Here is a 15398-nt window from a genome sequence, read left to right on the forward strand (position 1 = left end):
CAAATGTAGACTGGTATTGAATTTGCCAATCCAGGCCCTTCAACTGTATGATCATTGTAGTCAATAGACTTGTCATATGTTTCTATTGTAAAATTTAAAAAGTTCATTGTGGATTCTATATTATCACTAGGATATGTTCTTGAAAATATTTATTGGAAAAGTATTTTGATTGAAAAATCGTCTTTCTGATACTGGAAAAAATTACACACACACACACACACATACCTCTAATGATGTTTTTTTCAGATTTTTGCTGTAATGTTTGTTGATCCAAAATATTTCTGGATCTGTCTTCCTTCCCTTTCCCCCACACTTTTCCTTTTTTAAAGAAATTGCTGTGGGCTGACTTCCTTGGGATTGTGTGGTATAAAAAGTGTTTAGATCAGTTTCCTCCAGTAGAAGTTCCTAATACTGATGTGTAAGGCAGATCTCAATGAGGTCTTCTTTCTCACGAGCCTGGGTCTCAATCTATATCTGCTGTTTAATGTCAGAATGTTCCATGAAAATCATAATATCTCATTTAATTTGAACCTCATAATCTATTATGATTGACTTTGCTTTCCTCCCATCCAGTTTCTTCATAATAGTGTCTTGTTCCTGGACATAATGATCAAAGAGCTTTACTCAAATGAGTCATGAACTACGAGCCATTATCTGTTATTAACTCATATAATATTCTGGCAAGCAATCCATGAGCTCTGATGCTTTATAGTCTGTCCAATGCTATACTCTCCCTTTGAAAAAGAGTCCGTGACCCAGTTTGAAAAAATAATTTTCTACCATTCAATCTTCACATTTTTAGAAATATTAATTGACTTTTTACTTGATTATTTTTAGAAACTTGAACTTTCATGTTGCATAATATATATATATATACAGAGAGAGAGAGAGAGATTCTCATGTTATCAGTATGAGGATGGTATGTAATGCGTCCTTGTCCTTTTTAAAGATAATCCCGACACTGAATATGTTGGAAGGAATTTCCATAATTATTTGATTATTTGACTATCTCCCATGGCTCAACCTATTTTACCCTGCAGGGTTGGTGTGCTCTGCAAATCTTTGATTAAACAATGTGATTTCTCATGACCCTAAAAGCCCGCCTTCTCTGTAGCAGCCCTGATCTTGTTGGATCATGCTTATTGTCATCTTTTATTTGTTTATGTTGCATATTTTATTGCAGTTTCTTTGATTGTTTTGAGCCACCCAAAGTTGTTGAGAGTCGGTGGCAATCAAACCAACTAACGTATACCATGGCTGCAGATGTCATTGAATATATTGAATGCCAAATCAACCAACAAGAAAAAAAGACAAACAACGCATCACCAAAATGGAACATCAGGCTGGAAAATGAGTCAGAATACTAAGATAAGATGCAAGCAAGCTACAAATAAAGGAAGATGAAGAACAAGAATACCCCAAGCAAAAAAGATCCTCAATCTTTTTAGCAATTGCTTCAGAGTCTTTTAAAGGACGCTAAGTTCATAAACCTCACTTTCTAATCACATTTGGAAATTACCCATTAACTATTTTTAAACTATTATAATTCTCAGAATAATATGTTTGAAAACACCAGGTTAGTGTGTCTTCAATGAATGAATGAAAGAAGAAAATAATAATCATAAGCTTAAGGGTTTAAAGAATCTAAAATGAACAGCAAAATGCTAAATAAGATTTTGATCTTATAAAATTATAAATGAGCTAAGGGTTCAGATAAAATTGTGATATTGACATTTTTACTGTAAGATTTTGGAATTAAGAACAAATAGCTTCTTGTGGGAAATAGATTTATTATTATTATTATTATTATTATTATTATTATTATTATTATTATTATTATTATTATTATTATTATTATTATTATTTATTCGATTTTTATACCGCCCTTCTCCCGAAGGACTCAGGGCGGTGTACAGCCAAAAGTAAAAACAGATAATACAATATACAATTAAAATACAAATTAAAAAACTTATTTTATAATTGGCCTAAAAAAACTTTAAAATATATAAAACTAAAACCCCTTAAAATTAATAATAGAAAATTTAAAATCAATAAAATTTAAGCCAGCCCCGCACGAATGAAAAGATATGTCTTCAGTTCGCAGCGGAAGGTCCGAAGGTCAGGTATTTGGCGTAAACCCAGGGGAAGCTCGTTCCAGAGTGTGGGAGCCCCCACAGAGAAGGACCTTCCCCTGGGGGCCGCCAGCCGACATTGCTTGGCGGACGGCACCCTGAGAAGTCCCTCTCTGTGAGAGCGTACGGGTCGGTGGGAGGCATGCGGTAACAGCAGGCGGTCCCGTAAGTACCCAGGCCCTAAGCCATGGAGCGCTTTAAAGGTAGTGACCAAAACCTTAAAGTGCACTCGAAAGGCCACAGGTAGCCAGTGCAGTCTGCGCAGGAGCGGTGTTACATGGGAGCTACGCAAAGCTCCCTCTATCACCCGCGCAGCTGCATTCTGGACTAACTGAAGCCTCCGAGTGCACCTCAAGGGGAGCCCCATGTAGAGAGCATTACAATAATCCAAGCGAGAGGTAACGAGCGCATGAGTGACTGTGCACAAGGCATCCCGATCAAGGAAGGGGTGCAACTGCCGAACCAGGCGAACCTGGTGGAAGGCCCTCCTGGAGACGGCCGTCAAATGATCTTCAAACGACAGCCTCTCATCCAGGAGGACACCTAAGTTGCGCACCCTATCCTTTGGGGCCAGTAACTCGCCTCCAACAGTCAGCTGCGGCTGCAGCTGACTGAATCGGGGTGCCGGCATCCACAGCCACTCCGTCTTGGAGGGATTAAGCTTGAGCCTGTTTCTCCCCATCCAGACCCATACGGCTTCCAAACACCGGGACAGCACTTCAACAGCTTCATTGGGGTGGCCTGGGGTGGAAAAGTACAGCTGGGTGTCATCAGCGTACAGCTGGTATCTTACCCCAAAGCCACTGATGATCTCACCCAACGGCTTCATATAGATGTTGAACAGAAGGGGCGAGAGGATCGACCCCTGCGGCACCCCACAAGTGAGGCACCTCGCGGTCGACCTCTGCCCCCCTGTCAACACCGTCTGCGACCGGTCAGAGAGATAGGAGGAGAACCACCGATACACGGTGCCTCCCACTCCCAATCCCCCCAACCGGCGCAGCAAGATACCATGGTCGATGGTATCAAAAGCCGCTGAGAGGTCTAATAGGACCAGGGCAGAGGAATAACCCCTGTCCCTGGCCCTCCAGAGATCATCCACCAATGCGACCAAAGCTGTTTCCGTGCTGTATCCGGGTCGGAAGCCGGACTGGAACGGGTCTAGATAGACGGCTTCATCCAGGTATTGGGGTAGCTGTCGCGTCACAGCACTCTCTACAACCTTTGCAACGAAGCGAAGGTTGGAGACTGGACGATAATTACCCAAAATAGCTGGGTCCAGAGAGGGCTTCTTGAGGAGGGGTCTCGCCACCGCCTCTTTCAAGGCGGCAGGGAAAACCCCTTCCAACAAAGAAGCGTTGATAATCCCCTGGAGCCAGCCTCGTGTCACCTCCTGAGTGGCCAGTACCAGCCAGGAAGGACACGGGTCCAGTAAACATGTAGTGGCGTGAAGCCTCCCCAACAACCTGTCCACGTCCTCGGGAGCCACAGGGTCAAACTCATCCCAAACAGACTCGACAAGACGTGCCTCCTCTCCCTCGCTTGGATCATCCCAATTTCGGTCCAGACCATCCGGAGCTGAGCGATTTTATCGTATAGATAACCACTAAACTCCTCGGCATGTCCCTGCAAAGGGTCATCCCGCACCTCCTGATGAAGGAGGGAGCGGGTCACCCGAAACAGGGCGGCCGGGCGGTTATCTGCCGACGCAATGAGGGTGGAAGCGTAGGAGCGCCTCGCCTCCCTCATTGCCACTAGGTAGGTCCTAGAATAGGACCTAACTAGTGTCCAATCAGCTTCGGAACGACTAGACCTCCAGGTGCTCTCTAGGCGTCTTCTCCGGCGTTTCATCTCCCTCAGCCCCTCGGAGAACCAAGGGGCCGGGCAAGACCTGCGCCGGGTCAGAGGCCGCAAAGGCACGACCCGGTCCATGGCCCCAGCCGTGGCCTGTTCCCAGGCCGTAACTAGTTCCTCAGTCGAGCCGTGGGCCAGATCCTCAGGAAATGGCCCAAGCTCCGTCAGGAAATGGCCCAAGCTCCGTCAGGAACCTCTCAGGGTCCATCAGGCGCCTGGGACGGAACCACTGTATAGGTTCTGTCTCCCTGCGATGGTGGGTGGCGGTTTTGTTTTGGTTTTTATAAGACAAAAGATTTGTTTTGGTTTTTATAAGACAAAACAAAGATAAGCATTTTATGCTTTCAAAAACTGGACACTAAAGAACACTGAATTTTTTAGGCAGAGGGTAGATTTACAATCTGGAAAACTGCTGTAAATTTTATAGCAATAAAAATATTGATGGAGTCTTTTAAAGAATAGAATCAGTAAATAGTAACCACAGTATTATTATATTCTTACTTTTCTCTGTCTTTTCATTTTTTTCTTGCAGTTTTTACTCCTTTTCCATTGCCATCATGGAAAGTTGCTGTTGCTGAACAAGAACTACTTGTATTAGCTGTTTTTAGAATAGAATAGAATAGAATAGAATAGAATAGAATAGAATAGAATAGAATAGAATAGAATAGAATTCTTTAATGGCCAAGTGTGATTGTACACACAAGGAATTTGTCTTGGTGCATATACTCTCAGTGTACATAAAAGAAAAGATACATTCGTCAAGAATCATAAGGCACAATACTTAATGATAATCATAGGGAAACAGTCAATATAAATCTTAAGGATACCAGCAACAAGTTTACAGTCATACAGTCATAAGTGGGTGGAGATGGGTGATAGGAATGATGAGAAGATTGATAGTAATGCAGACTTAGTAACTAGTTTGACAGTGTTGAGGGAATTATTTGTTTAGGAGAGTCATGGCGTTTGGGAAAAAACTGTTCTTGTGTCTAGTTGTTCTGGTGTGCAGTGCTCTATAGCATCGTTTTGAGGGTAGGAGTTGAAACAGTTTATGTCCAGGATGTGAGGGGTCTGTAAATATTTTCACAGCCCTCTTTTTGACTAGTGCTGTTGTGTCTTGTCCGCTCTCACCGCAGCCGGGGAGCTTATCTGCTCCCGAACACGGAGGAATGTATGCCTCCTGGCCCCAGTCCTGGCTCCATGCCCAGACAAGCTGCAGAGGAGGGGGCACCTCCCGGTCCCAGCCCTGGCTCCATGCCCAAGCAGGCTGCAGAGGAGGGAGCATCCCCCGGCCTCAGCCCTGGCTCCATGCCCAGGCAAACGGAGCAGCTAGATCCCTCCCCCTCCTCCACAGCATGTGAGCCTGAGGAAAGTTTACTTCCAACAGCTGATTGGAGTGACCCTCGCATCAGAAGATTGGATAGGCGGAGGCAACAGAAGGAAGGGAGGGGCAGGCCTTAATGAGTGCTGAGTCATGGAGCCACACCCCATGGCCTATATAAAGGATCTGCTTTCTGGCAGTCTCTGAGTCAGGCAAAGTCGAACTTATCTTGCTGAAGTCACTTACTGGTCTCCTGCCTGCTCTGAGGACTTTGCTAGGACTTTGGGCAGAGCTGCAGAGGCAAGCCTGATTCGGATTTCCCTGACCCGGCCGTCAGCGGAGGAGTGGGACACGACAAGTGCAGTATACAGGTCCTCAATGGAAGGTAGGTTGGTAGTAATTGTTTTTTCTGCAGTTCTAATTATCCTCTGAAGTCTGTGTCTGTCTTGTTGGGTTGCAGAACCAAACCAGACAATTATAGAGGTGCAGATGACAGACTAAATAATTCCTCTGTAGAACTGGATCAGCAGCTCCTTGGGCAGTTTGAGCTTTCTGAGTTGGCGCAGAAAGAACATTCTTTGTTGTGCTTTTTTGATGCTGTTTTGATGTTAGTTGTCTATTTTAGATCTTCCAATATGGTAGAACCTAGAAATTTGAAAGTCTCTACTGTTGATACTGTGTTGTCTAGTATTGTAAGAGGTGGAAGTATGGAAGGGTTTCTCCTGAAGTTTACTACCATTTCTACGGTTTTAAGTGTGTTCAGTTCCAGATTGTTCTGGTCGCAACACGAGGCTAGTTGTTCAACTTCCCATCTGTATGCGGATTCATCATTGTCTCCGAATGAGACCTATCACTGTTGTGTCATCTGCAAACTTCAGTAGTTTAACAGACTTGATTGTCATTGGTATATAGAGAGAAGTGGAGAGAGCACACAGCCTTGTGGGGCCAATGTGCTAATTGTACAGGTTTCTGATGTGATTCTGCTTAGTTTCACCTGCTGCTTCCTGTCTGTTAAGAAGCTTATGATCCACTTACAAGTGTGTTCAGGTACCGCTAGCTGGTTTAGCTTAGTTAGAAGAATGTCTGGAATGATGGTGTTGAATGCTGAACTAAAGTCTACAAAGAGGACCCTTGTGTAGGTCTTTGGAGATTCAAGGTGTTGTAGAATGTAGTGCAAAGCCATATTAACAGTATCATCTGTTGATCTATTTGCTCAGTATGCAAATTGCAGGGGGTCTAACAGTGGATCTGTGATGGTTTTCAAGTGGGACAGCACTAACCTTTCAAAGGTTTTCATAACTACAGATGTTAGAGCAACTGGTCTGTAGTCATTCAGTTCCTTGATGGTGGGCTTCTTTGGCATTGGGATGATAGTAGAGCATTTGAAGCAAGAAGGAACATCGCACATCTCTAGTGATTTACTGAAGATACAGGTGAAGATGGGGGCCAATTGGTCAGCACAGACTTTTAAGCAAGAAGGAGTTATCTTGTCTGGTCCTGGAGCGTTTCCTGGCTTTTGTCTGTGAACTAGGTTTTGCACTTCCTTTTCTGTGATCACTAGGGATTGTAAACTAAGGGTGAAATGCTTCTGGTTCGGACCGGATCGCCTGATCCAGTAGTGATGGCGGTTCGGAGAACCGGTAGCAAAAATCCCCACCCCCACCCCAGCTGAGCCGTGCGATCATCAGAGGGGTTTTTTGGCCAGAAAAATGCTTTTAAAAGTAAAAAAAAAAAGCCTCTGATGATCGTGCAGCTCACCTGGGATTGTCAGAACTCTTTAAAAGGCCGAAGAGGTTGTAAAAAAAAAGCTTTTAAAAGGTTTCTCTGGTGATCCCAGCTGAGTTTCCTGATCATCAAAACCTTTTAAAAGCATGTTTTCTACAAACTCTTTGGTCAAAGAGGTTGTAGAAAAGATGTTTTTAAAAGGTTCTGGCAATCAGGCAACTTAGCTGGGATTGTCAGAACCCTTTAAAAGCTTTTTTTCCTCTGGCGATCCCAGCTGAATTGGCTGATCATCACAGGCTTTTAAAAACATTTTTTTACAACCTCTTCAGCCGAAGAGGTTGTAGAAAAAATGCTTTTAAACGTAAAAAAAAAAAAAAGTTGGCCACGCCCACAGAACCAGTAGTAACAAATTTTACATTTCACCCCTGTTGTGAACCCAATGGGATGGGGTCAGTTTTAGGAGGTTTGGCTGTTGCTGGTGTGTCTCAGATGGGATTTAATTTCTGCTTCAGTTAAAATAACCTTGTCTTTAATGCTGAATAATTTTACAGTCTAATCCTGCAGCGGTATATTGAAATGGAGGGAAATCAGTTTGTCACCTCTGTTTTAAGGTTGCACTGTGAGAAATTCAGGCCTTAGTGGAAACACAATATACATCTATAAATTTATAATACGCATGGAATAAATAAATAAAATGTCATTTCTTGAATCTTCTACAGATTTTCTCTTAAGCTGTGGGTTAAGAAATTTTGCTGCCTGTCACAAAAATAAAGAGAATGTCCAAGCAAGTCAACTAGACTTGTTTCATTTTTGGCGATAGAATATCAGCTTCTGTTACAGCAGAAGGCAGGCTAATTCAGGGGACACTGAGCATGTATGATGCAGAGAGTTCTGCCTTCTCAAACCTCACATCTGTTCCCTTCCACATATCTACATGCTGAGAGGCCAATTCACAGTCACGCTCATTGATGGGGCCAGCCAGACTTGTTTATCTTCTTTTCAGTAGCAAAAACTACAACTATTTGGATTTGCCCAGTGTTATATTGGATGCAGTTCCTGCAATCTTTTATTTTCTCAGGAGCTTGTGAGAACAACAGTCTCCAAATATCTGTCTCTCACGAACCAAAGAATTCTGGCTTTTCTAGGATCCATTACAAAGAGTGACCTAGAAATACTCTTTGCTGCTTTGTATTATGCAATTCCCCAGTGTAAACTTCTAATTCAGTCTTGCCAGTTGACCTACAAAACTTTTGATTTGTTTGCCAACTGTTTTTCTTTTTGTCTTGCAAGATTTTTAACACTTTTGTAGCAAGGAGAAATTAATTAGCTGAAGCAAGAAAAACACTCTATTTGTGAAATCTATAACTCTAACAAAATTATTAAAGGCTCAACAGTCTTATTTTTTTTTTAAAAAGCCTTTCTTATTTTAAGGCAAACTTGTAGTTTATAGTCTCCACTCAGATTCATAATATTGAACAGCTTTGAAAAGAAATGAACTATAAAGTTAATTAAGAATGTGATGTGCTTTTCTTGATTCTAGACACCATATGAGAAGCAAATAAAATGGACAAATAAATGATAAAAATCTTGTTCCTGTAGAACTGATTATTATTTAAATACTTTCCACTAAAAACAGCATATCCTTAACAACCATAGGAAATAGCTCTGCTCTGTAAAACAATTCTATTACATATAATTCCAGAAATATGAATGCTGCCCTTGGAAAAGAAAGTTCATAAAATTTGTATTTAAATAAAAATATTTTTGGTTGTAATGGTTCTCCTTAAACTATTTCAAAAAATGATGGTTGTTTAGCACTGAGCTTCCTATGATAGGACTAATTTACTGTGAAATGGAATTTTTGCAATAAAGAACTAATGTTAACTTCTTTTCATCATTCCCGGGTCCCCAACAAAGTACAGTAGTAACTCTCATTTTGCTGTAAAGCCACAGCGCCTCCCCAAGTTACAATGGCAAAATGCATTTCTACCCATTTCTGCTTTATTTCACACTACGTTTTAAAGAAAAAAAATGAATGTAAAGAAAAAAAATGAATGTATTCAAATAATGCTCACAGCTGGAACTACTTTTCAAACTTGTTTCTTATGTTATGAACCTGTGATAGCTCATATTAATTAGTAATAAAAATAAATAAAATATATAATAATATAATTAATACAGTATAATTAATATAATATAATATAAATACCATAACAAAGACTTTGATTATATGGGTTTCAATATTGCTCTTCGCCATCCACCTGTTGATGGTAACTTTCCATAGTTGTCAAAATGTGGCAATTATACACCACAACTAAGGATTTACTGGGTTGTCAAAAGTTACTGACAGCGAAGAGATACTAAAAAAAAAAGAAGAAAAAAGGAAAAGAAAGAATTTGTCACTATATTTGTCGTGCATAAGAGCACCAGCGTGCCTACCGTCCCTGTCCTAATGTTTCCTCTATTTGTATCTATTTTATGTATCCAATCCATGCTTATACTTATTACCTAATACGTTCTTGACAAAATAAATAAATAAATAAAATAAATCTTGTGGCCATACAGATTTTTTGGGCAGCCCAGTTTCAGCACTCCCAGCATCTTGGGAAAGGCGGCGGCGGGGGGGGGGAGCTTTTTGTATACTTGTTCAAAGCACTGCTGAATTTTCTATCAGAAACTCTTACTATATACCACGACCAGGATTCTTCTCTTTTTAAAATGGATTGGAGCGCAGATCTCTCTGTGCTAAGCAAGTGCCGCCCGACAGACTTCAGCCTCCACTGGGTGAGCAATGGAAAAGCCCTGAAAAATCTTCTCGATCGAGGGACGCCTTCGCGGCTGACCCACGCAAGCGACCTCGGATTCAGAGAACAGTTCTGCGTGCAATTCCGCCTGGAGCCCTGAGGGGGGCAGCAGAGAGAGAGAGAGAGAGAGCGAGAGCGCGAGAGAGAGAGGGGGGTGAGAAGGTTCTTTCTAGTTTCCGCCTCTCGTATACTACTTCCGTTTCCTGGCCGGGTGTCCGTCCGTTCGGCGGCAGTTGGGAGTTGGCTGCGTTTGCATCAGCTGTTGGGAAGAAGCGTGTGGGGCGATGGTGCTGCTGGAGAGCGAGCAGGTGCGGCCGCCTAACGCTCCGTCCTCGGGGGTGCCTATTAGGGAAGGGCCCGCTCTTTGACTTCGCAACGCCCCGTTGCTGTGAGCGGAAATGTCCTCCGACGTGACACCTTTATGGTGCATAAAGCGATTGGACAGCCAGGGAGGGGCGCCCATCACTTCCCCCTTATAGTATTATAGTATCTTGAAAGTTGTTAAGCTCCCTCCCCCCTCCGGTATTCGTTTGCACTGGGGTCGCTTAATGCCCAGTGAATGCCAGAAGCTCCAATCCATGGCATCAATTCTTTGCTACGTGCCACTTCGTTTTCTGGCCCCACCTATTTTAACAACTGTCAACATACTTGTTTTTTTTTGTTTACATTTATATCCCGCCCTTCTCTGAAGACTCAGGGCGGCTTACAATGTATAAGGCAATAGTCTCATTCTATTTGTATATTTTTTTTTACAAAGTCAACTTATTGCCCCCCCCCCCAACAATCTGGGTCCTCATTTTACCTACCTTATAAAGGGTGGAAGGCTGAGTCAACCTTGGGCCGGGCTCGAACCTGCAGTAATTGCAGGCTCTGTGTTCTAATAACAGGCTTCTCTATTGCCTGAGCTATCCCGGCCCTTGTCGTGGAGAATTAATGATTACATGGGGCACATTTGAAATGGTTTAGACTACATTGCATCTTAAGAGGTCTAGCTTAATGCAAGTTAAAAACTTTGATAGGGGAGTAAGGAGGAATGCAAGCTGTAGATTTAGTGTGTTTCTAGCTCCATGAATAGATTATAATGTTATGGTTCAATAGTCAGGGGTAGCTGTTTCAACATTCGATGCCACTAAAAGCCTTAGGATAGGATTGTTCACTAGCTGGAAAAAGAAAAACAAAATTGTGATCTTTGTAACAATTAGATGCTTTCTTTGTTTTTGCAGTTCTTGACAGAGCTAACTAGGCTTTTTCAGAAATGCAGGACCACAGGCAGTGTCTATATAACGTTAAAGAAATGTAAGTATTACATTCTTTTTCGTCTTACATTAGTTTATCTCATAACAAATCAAATGAAGATTCTGCTGTGCCGAGTACTGGAACCGCAGTTCAGTTAGAAAGTGGGTAAGTAGCCACTTCAGTAATCTCAGTAATAATATAGGAGTTGATTAATTCAAACTTAATCTATGAAAAAAACCTGATTTAGACCTGTACTGAGTGTTTAATGCTTCTTAAGCATATTTTTCCTTAATCTGAATATTTTCTGCTTATTGTTTAGAAACGTCCAACTTTTTCCTGACAGTTCTGACAGAGATAGGTGATGGTGTGCACCCGTCATTGATAATAGCCTTTAGCTGGGAAATTCTAGAGCAGAACTCCCAAGTTGCTACAATTGAGAAACACTGGAATAGAGTGGGAGAAAAGAAGAACATAACAATAATGGGTTTTCTGTCCTTCTAGGGTATTTTGCCTCCAATTCATCTGGTATTGGGGTAACCAAAAAAAAGAGCAGGCCAATTTTTATTCCCCCCCTTGCTTCAATCCTAAACATTATGAAAAGGTAATAAATTCTCTAAGAAAAAATGTTGTTTTTGATCTTGTAGCATGGGAGGAAAAATGTTTGCTTCCAAATGAGCAATCTGTAATGGCATTGCCATTACAGTTAGGAAGTGAGTTGGTGGATCCTTTAAATGTTAAAGAACAGCTTCACATGTGCTTAATATTGTGCAACCTTATTATTGTGCCCAGCTTAATATAATAACCAGCATTCTAACAAAATTCTTGCCTCCCAATCTGCATTTTTAGATTTCTAATATATGAAGCAGAATTCAAAAATGAAGAAATTTATTTTATTAAAACATTCTCTTGCCATCTTTGGATGTTATATAATTTAATTTGCTAGTTTTGCTAAATACGATATATAACTTTGATGCTTCTGTTTAATGTAGATGATGGCCGGACAAGACCAATTCCACGGAAGGGTCATCTTGAGAGTTTTGAGCCTGTAGACAACAAATGTCTTCTTAGAGCCACAGATGGGAAGAAAAAAATAAGCACAGTGGTAGGTGTTATTCTTTTATGAAAGGATGTTTTTTATCATTGCATTTTTATCTAAGTGGGGGAGAAAGACCTTATATAAAATGGTAATGAGTTTTTTTATGTATTTAAAGTTACACTCTGACTTTCACCCCCAGGGTAGCTAATATTTTAAAATTAAATGTAGGCAATTACCAAAAATGGAGTAATCATGTTCAAAGGAATTAAAAAGTCTAGAAAGAGAAATGCTTTCAACGCTTCCTGAAAGCAGGATGAGCGGAGGATATACAGCTTATTCAGTAAATGAACCTGTGGAGCACAAGTATCTTTAAGAGGCTTGTTATTGACTATAGTAATTAAGATCAATACAAAGAAAGATGGGGTTCAGATAATTGGAACTTACACCAGCCCTGTGTAGCATGCAGTCACATATTATTCTATTATTTTGTACACCTCTCAGTTAGATACATTATGTTCTTACTTCCTGTTTTCTCTGTGGTCCTGTTAGGTGGATTGGACTGAGAAAATATGATTTACCAAGATGACTTTTATACCTAAGGGAGACCTAATATTCACTTTCCTGGTTTTTAGTCCAGCACTTAACCAATGTACCAAAGCTAGTACATAATGTATCAATTCTTATCTGAATTTTGTGATCAGCAGAACCAGCTGTTTTTTAATATATTGGTTCATCATCCCATAATTCTATCATGAAATTTATTTCTTATAGGTGAGTTCAAGGGAAGTTAACAAATTCCAGATGGTAAGTTTGTATCTATTCACTTAAGATTTCAAATTTTTAATCAAATAATTTTAATTTTTACACTGAATGCATGACTAACTGAAACCTTATAGAAATGTGTAGCTGCTTTCTCTCTGCAAATATCTTGAGACAAATATTAGCAGTTTCCTGAAACTTGGTTTTTTTTTAAAAAAAAATCTTGTTTTTGATTGCAGGCATATTCAAATTTGATTAGAGCCAATATGGATGGTTTAAAGAAGAAAGACAAGAAAAGCAAAAACAAGAAAAGCAAAGCAACACAATGATACAAAAAACATTTCTTCAAAGAATGGACCCATGTTTTAGCCCACATTTTTTCTTTATGTAACCACTTATCTTTTGACTAGTACCTGAACTTAGCAGCTAGTAACTGAACAGTAAGCTTCTTATACAAACAGAGAATGCTCTCAGGATTGTGATACATAAAAATAAATATCTCTAATGCATAAATTTGAGCATCTCATTTGTTTCAAACCTTTGACTTATTTCAGTAAGTAAATTAATGGAATATCTTTACTCAGAAAAATAATTTTGATTTAACTGTTTAGTATCTGCAAAAGCTTTATGAGTGAAATGAAGATTGAGAATGAATTTCAGTTCTAGCTTTGCTTTAGTGTATTTCACGTGACCTTTAGTAAACTTTATTTTCTCAGTAAGCAAAGTCAAGGATTGTTCTTGCCTACAAGTTCAAGTTGAGGCAGGACTGACAAAAATTGTTCAATAGCCAATCAGGAAGAGGAAGATTTCCTTCTCAGATATGCTTTTAAAACTTGTGTTACAACTGGAAATAGATTGTCAATGCTTTATGGATCTGAGCTTCTAAGGAGCATTTACTATGCTTGTGCTTAACGTAGTTTTTTTATATAGTGAACTGATGAGCACATCTGTTGCTTTTGTTAAGCATGGCACAAAGTAAGTTTTCTATAATTTTAAAATATTACTTTATGGTGGCAGGACAAGTAAACTAACTAACCTTAAGAAGCAAGTTTTACACTTGAAACAATTCTGGAATCAGATTAAAATAGTTATATGCAAGTTTCAATTGCTGCTGTGGGATTTAGTAGAGCAAACTCAGAACTAAAGATGGTAAAGTTTGCTAGGTAAAATCATTGAAGTAACTTTCAATTACTAGTATGTTGATTCTTAAATATTTGCGCTTAGTATACCAACTGTTGAAACAGTTTCATTCAATGGGACTTGTGTGGAAACGAGAGGATTATAATTAGAAATATGCATCTTATCATAGTTACAGAAGTGAATTTGGTCCACAGCTATAGATTATATTTTTCTTTCATTAAAATGTTACTGTTTGACTATAGTCCTGTACAGGTTTTTTCCAACTAAACAGAACTTGGCAACTAAAATATTGGGAAAATATGATATTCAGGGAATCCCTTCATGCAAATACATCAATGGAAACTTGGTCAGCAGAAGAACCATTTTATAGAACCTAACTGGTTAAGAAAACTCACACTCATGGCTAGGTGCACTTAACCCCTATGATCAATAAGTACAAATGATTGATGCTCCGATAGAAGTATCTTTATACTTAGTAATTCTGTAGTTTTATGTTAAAACTGTAGTTTTATGTTAAATTCTGTAGTTTTATGTTAAAACTATGTTATGTTGTATGAATAATGAACTAGCCTGTGCCTTTACACTGAATGGAGAAAAATCTCATCTAAAAAACTTTAGGCTGAAAGGTATGGTATTTAAAATTCTATATCTGAGGTATCAGACCTACATATAATCAATCTAGTATTAAGCAAAGACAATCAAAATACAAGAAAAATTGTCAAAACTGCCACCTCATGCCTGCACTCAGTGATCATCCAGTTCCAGTCTGCCATGAACCTTTTGGGGAGGGTGAGAGGGAGGAGGATTGCCTAGGGGGAAAGTGAAAGTTAAGAAAGTTTCAAAGTCTCTGCTATGAGAAGAATGCAGCTGCAAGCCAGCCTACCATCAGAGTGAACAATTCAAAAATACCTTGGAAATTGATTGGACAATGGAGGGGCCCAGCAAGGGGAAGTGCCTAAGGTTCAAATTGAGGCAGGACTGACAAAAATTGTTAAATAGCCAATCAGGAAAAGGAAGATTTCCTTCTCAGACAGGCTTTTAAAAAGTAGAAGGAGTTCCATTCCATTTTTTTCATTGGCAGAAGAAACGGAATACCCTTGCCCAGTGGCAGTTTGGAGATCCAGGAAAAATACAGCAATCTTGGGACTAATTGTTGTTTCTTTATGAAAAACAATATGCAATGCTGCCTTTCCTATACTTCAGTTTACTTGTTCTGCTGTGTGTATGTGCATATAACTGAAGGAACAACAGCTGGGATTACCACTTTAGAAGTACTTGTTTTTCTTTTCCTTCTTTCAGTTCTTATCGGATTTCCTTAATCTTGACATACTGTACATAATAAACTTTTAAATGTTTAATGATTCAGCACTGTCATTCTGAGAAAAAAAATT

General features: G+C 40.0%; 2 protein-coding genes across 2 annotated transcripts in view; one reads left to right on the forward strand and one right to left on the reverse strand.

Moving 5' to 3' along the window:
- The first annotated feature begins 10001 nt into the window (after positions 1–10001).
- On the forward strand, positions 10002–13391 carry SRP14 (signal recognition particle 14). The gene is made up of 5 exons (XM_058162126.1): positions 10002–10144; positions 11060–11132; positions 12062–12174; positions 12880–12912; positions 13107–13391. The coding sequence occupies exons 1-5, from the start codon at positions 10121–10123 to the stop codon at positions 13194–13196; spliced, it is 333 nt and encodes a 110-aa protein (XP_058018109.1). The 5' UTR covers positions 10002–10120; the 3' UTR covers positions 13197–13391.
- Positions 13392–13850: 459 nt separating this feature from the next.
- Positions 13851–15398, reverse strand: part of EIF2AK4 (eukaryotic translation initiation factor 2 alpha kinase 4) — a 55530-nt gene continuing 53982 nt past the window's right edge. The window contains exon 39 of the mRNA XM_058162124.1: positions 13851–14816. Coding sequence (XP_058018107.1) covers positions 14759–14816 — 58 coding nt within the window. The 3' untranslated portion in view covers positions 13851–14758. The remainder of the gene's footprint in view (positions 14817–15398) is intronic.

The sequence above is a fragment of the Ahaetulla prasina genome, chromosome 1 (genome assembly GCF_028640845.1).
Source record: "Ahaetulla prasina isolate Xishuangbanna chromosome 1, ASM2864084v1, whole genome shotgun sequence".
Lineage (NCBI taxonomy): Eukaryota > Metazoa > Chordata > Lepidosauria > Squamata > Colubridae > Ahaetulla > Ahaetulla prasina.

Bases quoted from the DNA above. Each gene is read 5' to 3' on its own strand.
- SRP14 (XM_058162126.1), top strand. From the start codon at position 10,121: ATGGTGCTGCTGGAGAGCGAGCAG. The intron at 10,145-11,059 runs GTGCGGCCGCCT...TTGTTTTTGCAG, and splicing joins TGCTGCTGGAGAGCGAGCAG to TTCTTGACAGAGCTAACTAG. The intron at 11,133-12,061 runs GTAAGTATTACA...TGTTTAATGTAG, and splicing joins CTATATAACGTTAAAGAAAT to ATGATGGCCGGACAAGACCA.